Source organism: Rhipicephalus microplus, chromosome 5, assembly GCF_043290135.1.
Source record: "Rhipicephalus microplus isolate Deutch F79 chromosome 5, USDA_Rmic, whole genome shotgun sequence".
Classification (NCBI taxonomy): Eukaryota; Metazoa; Arthropoda; class Arachnida; order Ixodida; family Ixodidae; genus Rhipicephalus; species Rhipicephalus microplus.
This window is the reverse complement of record NC_134704.1, coordinates 114882518-114895308: the sequence shown is the minus strand read 5'-3', so window position 1 is coordinate 114895308 and position 12791 is coordinate 114882518. Positions and strand designations below refer to the sequence as shown.

The 12791-nt window shown below is 43.9% G+C and overlaps 1 protein-coding gene across 1 annotated transcript in view; it reads left to right on the top strand.

The window, feature by feature from the left end:
• Positions 1–12273, top strand: part of LOC142817539 (gastric triacylglycerol lipase-like) — a 34339-nt gene extending 22066 nt beyond the window's left edge. Inside the window, exons 6-8 of the mRNA XM_075894573.1 lie at positions 6667–6738; positions 8715–8783; positions 11859–12273. Coding sequence (XP_075750688.1) covers positions 6667–6738; positions 8715–8783; positions 11859–12104 — 387 coding nt within the window. The 3' untranslated portion in view covers positions 12105–12273. The remainder of the gene's footprint in view (positions 1–6666; positions 6739–8714; positions 8784–11858) is intronic.
• Positions 12274–12791: the final 518 nt, after the last annotated feature.

The window sequence follows — 12791 nt, the reverse complement described above, 5'->3', positions numbered from 1 at the left end:
CGAAAGCTATGGGAGGGGCTTGGTTCCTCTGAGCAGGTTCCGCAGAATCGGCGAGGGCGAAAGCACTGGTGGCTTCGACAATTTCTTCGATGTATGCGACCGTTGTTCCTTTGTTCACATGTTTGTACTCATTGCTGAAATTCGTGAGCAAAACCGTTGCTTTGCCTCCCTGCAGCTCTGCAATTCCTCTTGCGACGCAAATATTTCGGGTGACCAACAGATGCTGACTGCCTTCAACGACGCCTTCCAAGTCAGGTGATTTAGGAGCGCCGACTGAAATAATGACGCTTGAGCGAGGCGGAATGGTGACTTGTTCTTCCAGCACATTCAAGGCATGGTGTCCTGACGGCGTGCGCAGCGGTAGTGCTTCTTCTGTGGATAACGTTATCGACTTTGTTTTTAGGTTGATGACAGCACCATGGAGGCATAAGAAGTCCATGCCAAGGATGACATCTCTCGAGCAACGCTGTAGGACTACGAAGTCTGTAGGATAAATACGGCCGTTAATGGTGACTCTCGCTGTGCAGATTCCTGCAGGCGTTACGAGATGACCTCCGGCTGTGCGGATTTCAGGGCCTTTCCAAGCTGTCCTAACTTTCTTTAACTTCGCGGCGAACGACCCACTGATGACAGAATAGTCGGCTCCAGTATCGACGAGAGCAGTCACACTGTGGCCGTCGATAAGAACGTCGAGGTCGCTAGTTCGCCGTCTCGCATTACAGTTAGGGCGTGGCGTCGGGTCACGGCTGCGTCGGCTTGTTCCGCTGCTTCCATGCTGCGTCGTCAGGCCACCTTCGGTAAATGAGCTTTCGCCGTCAGGGCTTTGCCTGGCTGGCGTTGTGTTCGGAAAGCTCCGTCGCGGCGTCGTCGTCGTCGGAGGATCTTCGGTAGTTCGTCGCACAGCAACCGCACCTCCACCGGTTGCTGCCCTTAGTTTCCCGGATACGGGCTAGGAGACCGGCCCCGCGTTGGGCCAGAGTACTGCCGGTGGTGCGGTGACGTGCGGCGGCTGGGCGACGGCGAACGCGAAGGGCTTCGTGGTGTCCACCGAGTTCCTGTCAGGTAGTCGGCGATGTCACGTGGTCGTTCTCCTGGCTGTGGACGTGGTGCATTGACGGCGAAGCCACGCAGTCCCATCTGTCGGTACTGGCAACGGCGGTATGTGTGTCCGGCCTCGCCGCAGTGGTAGCAGAGCGGGCGATGGTCAGGGGTGCGCCAGACGTCAGTCTTCCTCGGTGCACTGCGCTGGGCCGCTGGCGAACGGTATGACGTCGGTGGGGGTGGTGGCGGCGGTGGCGTCTGTCGACGGAAGTGCGATGGGGCGGCGTTTTGGCGTGGACGGGGAGGATCGTTGTGGCGCAGTGCAGCGGCGTAGCTCATAGCTTCCGGCTCGGGCAGCGGTGCGTGGGGAATTTGAAGCGATTGCCGAACTTCTTCTCGCACAATGTCGGCAATTGAATCCACTTGAGGCTGGGCCGAAGGCAACAGCTTGCGCAGCTCTTCCCGCACGATCGCTCGGATCGTTTCACGCAGGTCTCCGGAGTTACTGGCTTGAGCAGCAGCGCAGTCTGCAGTCAGGCGACGATTATACTGTCTGGTGCGCATGTCCAGGGTCTTTTCGATAGTGGCCGCTTCTGCTACAAATTCTTGGACGGTTATCGGTGGGTTTCTCATCAGTCCCGCGAAGAGCTCCTGTTTGACCCCTCGCATGAGGAAACGAACTTTTTTCTCCTCAGGCATGTCTGGATCAGCGTGACGGAATAGTCGGGTCATTTCTTCTGTGAAAATGGCGACATTTTCATTTGGTAGCTGAACCCGAGTCTCTAATAAAGCAGCGGCCCTCTCTTTGCGAGCGACGCTCGCGAACGTTTGAAGGAATGCGCCGCAGAAAACATCCCACGTTCGGAGCGTGGACTCCCGATTTTCAAGCCAAGTCCTTGCGGTGTCTTCCAAATAGAAGAACACACGACGCAGCTTTTCGTCATGGTCCCAGTGGTTGAGGGCGGCCACACGGTCGTATGTCTCCAGCCAGGACTCCGGGTCTTCGAACGATGACCCATGGAAAATTGGTGGTTCCCTGGGTTGATGCATGACCATCGTGGGCTGGGACGCTGCGGTTGTCATTGTCGCTGCAGTCGCGGTCATGGCCTTCGTCTTCCGCGCCTTGTCTGGTAGAAGCCCGTACTCCGGTGGTAGCCCTTGCTGTCAGCGGCTTGTTCGCTGCTCCTGGTTGGTGTCGGTGTCTTCTCCGCGACGTGGGCTGGGTTCACGGCTTGACGGGGGCGTCCGGTACATGAACGAAGCAGCACCTCCACCAGATGTCACGGGGTCGTGACGTGGCCGAAGACAGGAGACTTCGTGTTAGGATTTAACTGTTTATTTGGGCGAACCTGTGCCCGGTAAAGGGAAAGTCTAATTACAGCAGCAGTCTTGCACAGATAGCAGTCTCGGACTGATAGCGGCGAACGCAGCGTCGGCCTTCGATCAACTACAGACAAGCGGCGAAGCGCGTCGGCATTTATACCCTTGCCGTCGAATGTTCTAGCGTTATCGCTGGTGGTGGCGTAGGTTCCAGAACAATCTGTAACGTTCGCACAGTGGGCGTGATCTTATCGAAATGATCTACTACAGTCCGGAACCCTCTAGAAACCTGCAGGCGCGGCTTGCGCCGAGAGCGGTGCTTCGGAACGATAACAAAAACTTGTGAAATGGAGCGTGGCAATATCTTGACATCGCCTACAGTACGTATTGCAGTATTCTTCTTTGGCGTAATTGAACGAAAAGTATTCACAGAATAGGTCGTAGTCTATTGGTGTACTGTAGTTACTGATACACGAAAGTGGAATAGTGAACGAGCGGACTTGTTGGCGTAACACATCGCAAAGGAACAACCCGAAAAAGATTGACCATAAGAGACACACTCAGTACCACATGTGCGATTGTTTGCTTGCTTCTCTCTGCCCTCGTTTTCCAAATTGTCCACCTGCATTTTGTTCCCCTACTAAGACAGATATATCTGTTACAGTAAACTCACCAGATATTTTTTTTAGTTGCAAATTGCAATTATGTCCTCGCACTGTGTTGAATAGGTCACAGGTACATCAACATACCGTAAAAACCTTAGCTTCCGACAGAAAATGAGGTAATACATAAACACTCGCACCAGATAAAAAGCTATTCGGAAGAGTGAAGATTTATAGCACAATTTCTTTAAAATCCTGTTCAATAAAAAGTGGCAATATGCGTCCTTGCGAGCACTGTATTGATTTCAAATGGTGTACAATGAGAAGCTGCAGAAACTCACAAGGTAAAGTAAGCAAAAACAGCCTGATATAATGGAAGCTGCGATGATCACAACATTTCGAACTCTTGATGGTGTTTCATACTAAAGTTATTTCAACTAACACTGATGTATCTCGGCATCTTAGGCCACCAGAAAATATTTAGAAGCCTATTCTTCAGTTGTCATGATCCTGATTTCAAAGTGGTAATTATTCTTCATTTTTTTCTAAGCACAGGAGTGCAATTATATATACATAAAGATTTCTTGTGGTACCAGGTGCACTCACTAAGCAGGCTAGCTTCCGGCTTGTTCTACATTAATTCTAGGCCATAAGAAATGCCTTTGTTTTAATAAGGCGTTGGCCACTTCCTTTTCAAAAATAATAGGCGACGTTGTAACCAAGCATGCATGATACTAGGAAATGTAATATACCGAGCTCCCACTTCCTACATTCTAGCAAAGAAAAGCACGATTGCTAGCGGATGATTCTCAATATGAGATAATGAAGCAGTCTGAGTGACGTAATGTGTTTGTATTTGTAGAAGAAACAGAAGTTATTCGGATGCCCTCAAAACTTCCAGAATAAAACAATTTGCACAATTTTAAATAAGTAAAAAAAAGAAGCTATTGGGTGCAAATGGGAAAAAACTTGGCTAGTTCGTTGTTGAGCAATTGAAAGCGTTCTTTATGACATCCCTCTCTGCTCATTCATATAAAGTGTCTGATTTTCTTTGCCTGTTCTCATCGAATGATCACAGAAGCAGAGTATCGATCACAGCAAGCACACACGTCTCCCTTAGGAGAACGCTGAGTTGTATGAGAAGAAGCAACAGGTCAATTTTTTAGTTTTTTAAATTCTTTCTTGTTTTTCAACATTATATACTGGCAGACCGTTATTTTTCATATATACCTAAAGCGCTGGAGAACATTTCCGCTTTATTGTAACGGCCTTCTGATACGTAAAGTATAGGGTCAATGGTTCTTGATGAAAAGATTGTAGCTTGAAGTTTGAAAATGCAATGTCAAGGCACGTTTCTGTGGTGGTGGTAGGATGCTTGCGATTGTACTAAACGCACCAGAGAGCAAAACGGGACACCATGTGGTGGACTAAACAGTCGTCATTTATAATGCCCACGTTAGAAGTCCCGGTGAGTACGAAAGGGCTGTCCTTGTATTGAGTTTCATTGCGTTATAGTCCGCGAAGCCGGTGTGGCACGGAAGCATCGCCCGGAGGGGGCCGCGCATTGGCGCTGGCGCTGCTGAGCGAGCGTCGCTACCACTGCATCTCTAGCGTGCGCACTTAGTACTAGCTGAAACACCAGTGGGACAAGCCTCCTTCATAAGCTGCTTCACATGTAAAATTTTTGATTACTCGTGATGATTTAAAGCTGTTAACGCCCAACCAATTTTTTAGTGATGGCGATGAGCCACAGTGACGAGCGACGAGATTTATTGTCACGGAGGACAATCTGTCCCCGTGATGATTTAAAGCTGTTAACGCCCAACCAATTTTTTAGTGATGGCGATGAGCCACAGTGACGAGCGACGAGATTTATTGTCGCGGAGGACAATCTGTCCCCGTCGCTTGTCACGTCACCGGCTTACGAGTAGGTAGAAAGGATCGCTTGCCACCTGTAACTAAACACGATAATTTGCGGCACCATGGCAACACCCTAATCCTTGCTTCAGTCACAATCGGCTGTTGATGCTTGTTATTTATGCGTACAATATAAAGAGCGAAATATAGACTAGACTAGATAACTCACAGCCTTATCTAACGCCGAGAGTGAGTCATTGGCTCTATTTAGTCATTCATCTTGTTTTCGGGAGTTAACTTTGGTGTTTCTGAGGTATCTTGCTGCAGTGTCAACATTGTAACCATATGAGGAAAGCCTTTTCAGGCAGCGATGTTAGATTTAGATCGGCAGAAATTTTACAATTGTCTAACTTAGGAAGTTGAAGGAAAGAAGTGATATCGTAACTAGTGAACATCGACATTACAGCAGATAATACTTTCGCGGTTGCACAAAATGATGAGCAAAAAAAATTTAATATGTTTTTATATCTCCCTTATCTTCCACAACACAATAATAAATCTGGCATGTTGCCATTGATCAACTTCAGCTTCAGTTTAAGGTAATTTACTTTCATAAAAACATACATTCTTACATAGGTATACAGAAGGAGGTCGCAAAGCACCTGGCTGAAGGGGAACCTCCTGTCAAAAAATGTGTTAAATATGCACAAGTAAAGTGCAACTCTGTAAACAACGTGGAATAAGTTAAATAAATGTAATACACATAAAGATAATCAAACTTAAACAGTCATTAGTACAAGAAAAACAATGCTTAAAACATTAAAAAAATTTAGAACATTTGAAAGGACTTCCAAGTCCTTCTTCACAATTCCCCTGCGTACATGTGATAGTTTTCAATCAAGCAGGAATGACAATACGTCACTCATACTATTTGCGATGTCACGAACCTGTGCTGGCTCTCGTCATGACGCGACAGCACGACGGAGCCCGTCTGTCCCTGTCGGTCGTGGACGCCACCCGAAATTTGCGTGCATAAGTTTGGGCCTTTACAGAAATTTGTCACGTAAACGCTTTATCTCCTTTCGTTCCGACGAGCACGCCTGAAGCTACACAAATTGGAAGAAATGGACGGGGTATATTAGAGGGCACCCAAAGGATATGCGTCACGCATGCATACAAAGTTGGGGTCTCCCTTTACCGCTCTAAATGTCTCAGTCTTGTTTTAGTTCAGCAGACTATAAAGTGTGGCACGTACACTCAATGAAAAGATCAAGCATTTACTCCCCTCGCCATCTGGCTTTCTCGTATTTCTTTTGTTCAAAACCTAGCTCTTACTACTGTCTTACGAATACTGCGATAGTGCTCTGGTGTAATGCACGTCATTCGTGAAAGGTTATGGCCGAGACTGTGGAGCTAACGCAATGAATATAAGTGTTATACCACACAGTTTCCGACGATATGCACGAGGCACTTGACGATTGTATATGTGGGCCTAAATACTTCTCAAATGCACAATTTTCTTTATAGTGTAGCACGTGGCGGCCCCCCGTGGCAAGAGACACGTCCGATTCAGACACCATTTATGGTTTTTTGTCAGCTATCGGATAGTAGCAGCAATTCGTCGAGTAAATGAGCATCTCTGACATGGATGCCGTACGAGGAAGTGTGCGTGAGCTTGTGGCAAACTCGCGCTTGTTATGTGAGTTTTCCTTGTCATGAACTACTGCATTATAGAGTGTGAGCCCTTTTTAACAATGTCTGCCTTATGCTGCATGAATATTTTTACCAAGAACGCTCAACTTTTAAAAAACTTTTTAACATTTAGCAATTCTGCTTTTACATTCAGACGAGATTGCCTGTGTATGCTGCCCACAGCCCTTCGGGAACATCCGTAGACAACGTCTACCATTTCGCACAGGTAAGTTTTAATATTCTTGTTTTGTTAAGTCCATTGTATATTGTATTAAACAGAATTTCTTCTACAGCAGTTTCATCAGGCCTGATATGCATATTGTGACAAGGAAGAAGTTCCGGACACTAGATACAACATTACGAGAACCTAAAAAGAAGATGAATTTTTCTACTCTCCACTAGAATAACACCACAAAAGTGTTCATAAAGCCTGAGCGGTAGAGTGCCGCCCAATTTACTGTGACATCAAAAATTAAAACTTAACTCTATTTGCTGTCAATATAGCTAGATAAACAAGTGTGTCCCATTTTGCTCGGAGTAAAACTACATGGGAAATTGAATATTATCTTTCCTGCACACCGTTTTCGGAGTTGCATTTGGGTATTTCTTGCTGATGAAACAAAAATAAAGAAATGTGATGTAGCCCCGCCACGGTGGTCTATTGGCTATGGTACTCGGCTGCTAACCCGCAGGTCGTGGGATTGAATCCTGGCTGCTGCGTTTGCATTCTCAGTGGAGGCGAAATCACTGTAGACCTGTGTGCTCAGATTTGAGCGCACGTTTAAGAACTTCAAGTGATCGAAATCTTCGGAGCCCTCCACTACGGTTTCTCTCATAATCATATGGTGGTTTTGAAACGTTAAAGCCCACTTATCAATCAAATCAGACATCTGGAACAAGTCTTCGTAATTCGCAATTGAAAAAGGTGAGGTTCGTTGGGTTTGTTTATTAAACGAAAATCATCTGCGAATTACAAACAGAAATGCAACTCAAGTTGGAAATGTTTCCTAACTTTAAGGTGGTCGTCGGTTTATGCAGTTACTTACACTTCTATTTGAGAATCAGATAATAGATGGAGGTGCAATATTGGAGCCCCGTGTACTGTGTGACATCAGGTCGGGTTAAAGAACCCAAGATTGTAGAAGTTTCACATACCTCTACTATGGGGTCTCTCTTACTGAATTTATGGCTTTGGGATCATATGACAGAATTTTCAGTAGCTTTTTCTAACGCAAAACTTGATATAATTCATGTTTACTTTTAATAAACACCCAAAACAACCTATCGTGTTTGCTCCAGTTGAGTTTGTTTCACTGAAGAACCTTGCCTCATTTCTTGCTACGCGACCGTATTCTGACGTAGTTGATGTGTTCACGAAGGCAGCAGTCGGAGTTATCAAGGTTAAATATTTTATGTTGACCAGGTTACGACCACAGAATGGAAGGTCGAAATACACATGATTCTCAGTGTAAACTGATAGCACCGTGAACAGTTGTCGGTCGTCGAGTAAGCGTACCTCCGGTGGTACGCATGTCTTCTTTATAAATCCAAGATCAAACTTTTGAGCATCGTCATGGATACTCACGTAAGTTCTCTAATAATCTTGACTAGTCACATTCTGCCTGCAATCTTAACGGAATGCTCGCAAACAATCATGAAGCTTCCTAATAATGGCATCATGGTCTGAGTGAAGGTTGCAAACAATTTTTGTCACTGAAACTCGAACAAAAGAAAACAAAGTGGAGAAAACCTCGTAGCAATACGCACATGCAACGATGGGAATGCTGACTTCGAATATTTGCGAGTACTGTTTTTCTCGAACTGAAAACCCTCTTTTTTCGTGATTCACTTCGCATGCGAAAATCTAAAACCTCACAAGCTGTTCAAACTGTGATTTACGTTTGATTAAAAATATTTATTTTCAGAGACTGTGGACATCAAATACTTTTGGACATAACATTTCAACACAACAGACCAAACATACGCACACAACAGTGTTACAAAAAGGTCTCTATACGGGTGTACGTTACATGGTAAACAAAAAGCATCAAAAGAATAAGGTGTTCATCACCGTGTAACTAAAATCAGTTTGCAAAACATGAGAAAGCGCTTATTGCTGCACTTTATACGCTGAAGTGCTCAAGTTTCTGTGATTGCTGCATTATTATCACACTCTCGTCCTACGTGCATTCTTCATTTCAGCTTATACGGTGCAAGTGCTTTCGGAAGTTCAATCATGGCCCTTATCTTAACAAAATTGTGTATGGATCAGTGAGTACACAATTTTTCGAATAATAACACAAACTACGACAGCTTTGCACTACTCAATTCAAGCTATAAGCCTGTTCGTTGAACTTTATTCATTCTGTTTACTTCTTTTTGTTTCTCCCATCTAATTTCCTGTTTTTTAGAAGATTTTAGCAGGTACCTGTTTCTTTCTGATATTTTGACTTTATATGCTCTCTCGGACTCTCTATTTATTGCATCCAGATCTTGATCTCTTTCTCCTTATTTCTCTCTTTTTTATTTCTTGCCCATTTCTTTATGTGTAAATATCTTTCTACTAAAGAAGTATAAATCAGAGGGATCGTTCTTCATTGAGGGACACGATATTACTTAGAAATATTAGTGGAAACAAGTGAGTACTCCTCTCTCTGTGTCCTTTTCTGTCTATCTTTTTATGTCTTTATTGTACCTATTTCTTTATAATTACCTGTTTGTGTCTTTGAGTCTCTATGTTCACTTTTTGTCTCTTTTTTTCGTTCACTTTCTCTCAGTTGTTTCACGAGCTCCACTTAGCCGATCAGAACTTTTGTGTACCGTGCGCACTTGCTCTAGTCGGTAGTGGTGCTTGCCCAAATACTCTCACGCATGCCTGTCTAATGAATTTCGCACGATGAAGCAGGAGTTACCAAAAATTTGAACAGTGTCACGGTTGAAACTCCGAGCTCCTAGTTTCACTACGTGATGCCCAGCTCAACTAACAAGTTGTATAATTCCAAGTATAAATGACTGAGTTAAGAGAACTTTTCATTAGGCGAGTCTGTGTTTTACAGTTAATTTAGTTTTACAGTTTTACACTTAATTTACACTTGATTATATTGATCTAACAATAGTGTACAGAAGAGAAAAGATGCCGTGTATATACAATTTATTGGCAGCTGTTACAGAACAATGGCTACTGTTTGAGCACCGATTCGTGAAATCATGAAGGTGAATAAATATATTCCAAGAATTAGTTAATTTTATGTTACTTTAACCAACGGGGAGCATGAGAATAACTATGCCTTGAAAGCTTGACTCTACCGAAAGCATGACAAACAGCATCGATGTCACATTGAGAAATAATAATATTCTATGCTAAAAATTCTGAATGTTTTGTTGTAAGCAGTTACAGTTGTATACCTTCTCACTCATTAAAATATACACTTGTACGTGTCTATCAAAAAAGTCGCAAAACAATAAAGTTATAATTTACCTGGAAAAACTCATTATAGGGGAAACCTTCACATCTGTTTTGCGATGCTGAAACAGTACCTAAATATTTTGTATTATTGCCCTCACACTGCCTACTCTGCTTTGTTTTATAAGCAATATTCATCACGTGCAAAGCAAACATTTCATAAACCTTCTATAGACAATTTTTAAGATATCAACAACGCTTGCCGTTACCGAAGCCTTTTTTCATGTACACAAATCAGAAACGGTAGTGTGGGCAAAATCACTCAGAAATTAATAAAAGGTAAAAAAACGATGCAGTGTTTGCTGGTGCCGCAACAGAAAAAAATTAACAGAGTTGGTCCTACGTCATAGAAACAGGTATAACACGAAAGAAAAAAATTGCCTCAAAGTGTTGCACATTGTCTCCTAATGCCTGACAGCTATATCACTATTCACCTTGAACGACTCTCCTTAACGCTTAGTGATACTTCTCCATTGGGGCGACTAACGGCCATGATCGTGGTGGTTGAAAAACCATCAATGAATAAACAAACCCCTGTGCTCATTGACGTTTGTTGTAGTTGTAGCTTTTAACGGGGCTAAGAGAAAGTGGCGAGACAGCCAGGAGAGCCGTCACTAAATGAACACCGAACTTGGGCTAAGGTCACAAACCGTTCACATGTTAAAGTACTGAGCGTCACTGCCGGAGTAGAGAGAAGTGCAACGCACCTCACGTGTGCGCTGTTGACAGTTGGCCAGTCCCAGCTTTTTGCGCCGTGAGTAGTAGCTTGAAGTTACAGTCAGGCGTCGTAGAGATATTTTTCGTATGAATGTAGTTGAGTGAGGCCGACGCCAGGGGTAATGTATACACGTGGTTTTGTGTAAACGGATAAAAAATGGACTTCTCGTACTATAAATGCACCGAGAAAAAGGCACGCGTAGAAACAGCGCATATAAGAAAAAATTGTAGTCATAAATATCACGATATTGATGCAGTATTCAGTTTGCCATGAGCACTGCGGAAGGGGAGTGCTATGTTTAAAAAGCGCAATTGTGGATCATCCAGTGTATGCGACCGTGGTGCAGTATATAGTTTTAGCGTGCCCGGCCTCTGTTTTTGTAGAACGCCGTGGATTCGACTGCTATTAATACAAGATTTTCCATTTCTTTCTGATCAGTTGTATTCCTGGACGTTCTTTCCGTGACAGAAAGAGGTCAACGAAGTCTTGGTGAACCTCAGAAAAAGATATTTTCGTGTTAAAAAAAAGACAAATGGTTCGCATAGCGTCATTTAGTGACTTCGCAGGAACCAGCACTGAGAAGATGATAATCAGTCAATGAAAAGAAATCTGGTTCTTGCCTCAATTTTCAATCGCCTATCTTTTAGTGGCATGCAGAAATAGGGGTGGTGGTAGGAGGTGGCGTTTACAAAACTTGAAAACTGAAATGGGTCATCAAAAAAAGATATTCCACATTTATAGGAGAACAATAAACCAATGAGTGATACGCAACACTAGGGCCCGAAAAAAGCTGAAATGCCGAGGCCATAACAAAAGCGTTTTGTTATTCTAAAATGCGTGTATTAGTGTTAGAAATAGAAATTGTATTCACATGACAAATGCGCGGCACCACACATAGAATGGTATAGAATACGAGGTATGTACCTACACAAATATGGATAATCACCATATATTTGCGTTACTTCAAACGCTTAATAATGAGGTGCACGACACATGATGTCAGTGGTAATCAAACTGTAGAGCACGTGTTTTGTAAAAGCAGCTACTTTTTCACGGAAAGACGTGAATTTATATTTAGGAAATCCAATATGTATGCGTCTTATGGCAACTTTACCTAGTCTGATGCTGTAGGCGCACGAGTAATCGCATGCATTTCTACTCGCAGGTTGTGCCACCCAGTTATGTCGTGTCTAATGTAAGAGTGCCTGTGGCCCTCTACCATAGCGCTGGTGACATCTATGCTGTACCCAAAGACGTAGCGCGGCTAGAAAAGGAGCTGCCAAACGTCGTCCGAAGTATTCAAGTGCCTGACAAGCATATGACTCACTACGACTTCGCATTAGGAATGCACGCCGTAGACATGGTGTACAATGACATGCTTGAGCTTATGGCAAAATATCGAGGGGCGTGAAAGCTGCTTCAAGCTGTAGTTGTGTGCACCAAACAGATAGGTAGCTAGTGTAGAACATGGACTCATATAGGCAAAATCTTGTTTAATGCAAAATGCAGAGCAAAGGAGAGCAAGAGAAGACAGGCCCCACAAGGACTATGTCGCTTCTGTGTCTTCCACGTTTTGCTTTTTTTTTCGCGGCACATACTTTATACATAATATGGCATATATCAGTTCATGAGCCCACTCTTCTGAAGCATCCAGTGACTGCTTAGATCTTGGGTTTTTTTCTTCCCAGAAAAATGACAGATGTAAAAAGAACAATTGCCTAACTGATGGAAATGTGTATCGTAGCACTTATGTTTTTAAGGGCGAAGCTCCTTAGGGCGTGGGCTGTGCGTCCCCTGTATGTAGCCACCTCTAGTTTAGTTCTTGCAGTGTTCACTAGATGGCGGTACCGTCCCCTGTATGTAGCCACCTCTAGTTTAGTTCTTGCAGTGTTCACTAGATGGCGGTACCGTCTCCTGTATGTAGCCACCTCTCGTTTAGTTCTTGTAGTGTTTACTAGATGGTGGTACTTGTAGCTGATGATGAAAAGATGCAAGATGTTATAAACTAGAAAGCGGTACTTGTAGTTGATGAAAGACGCGAGATCTTATAAAATCGAAATGATGTCGCATATGGCGCGTGTCATTGGTTGAAGGCAAT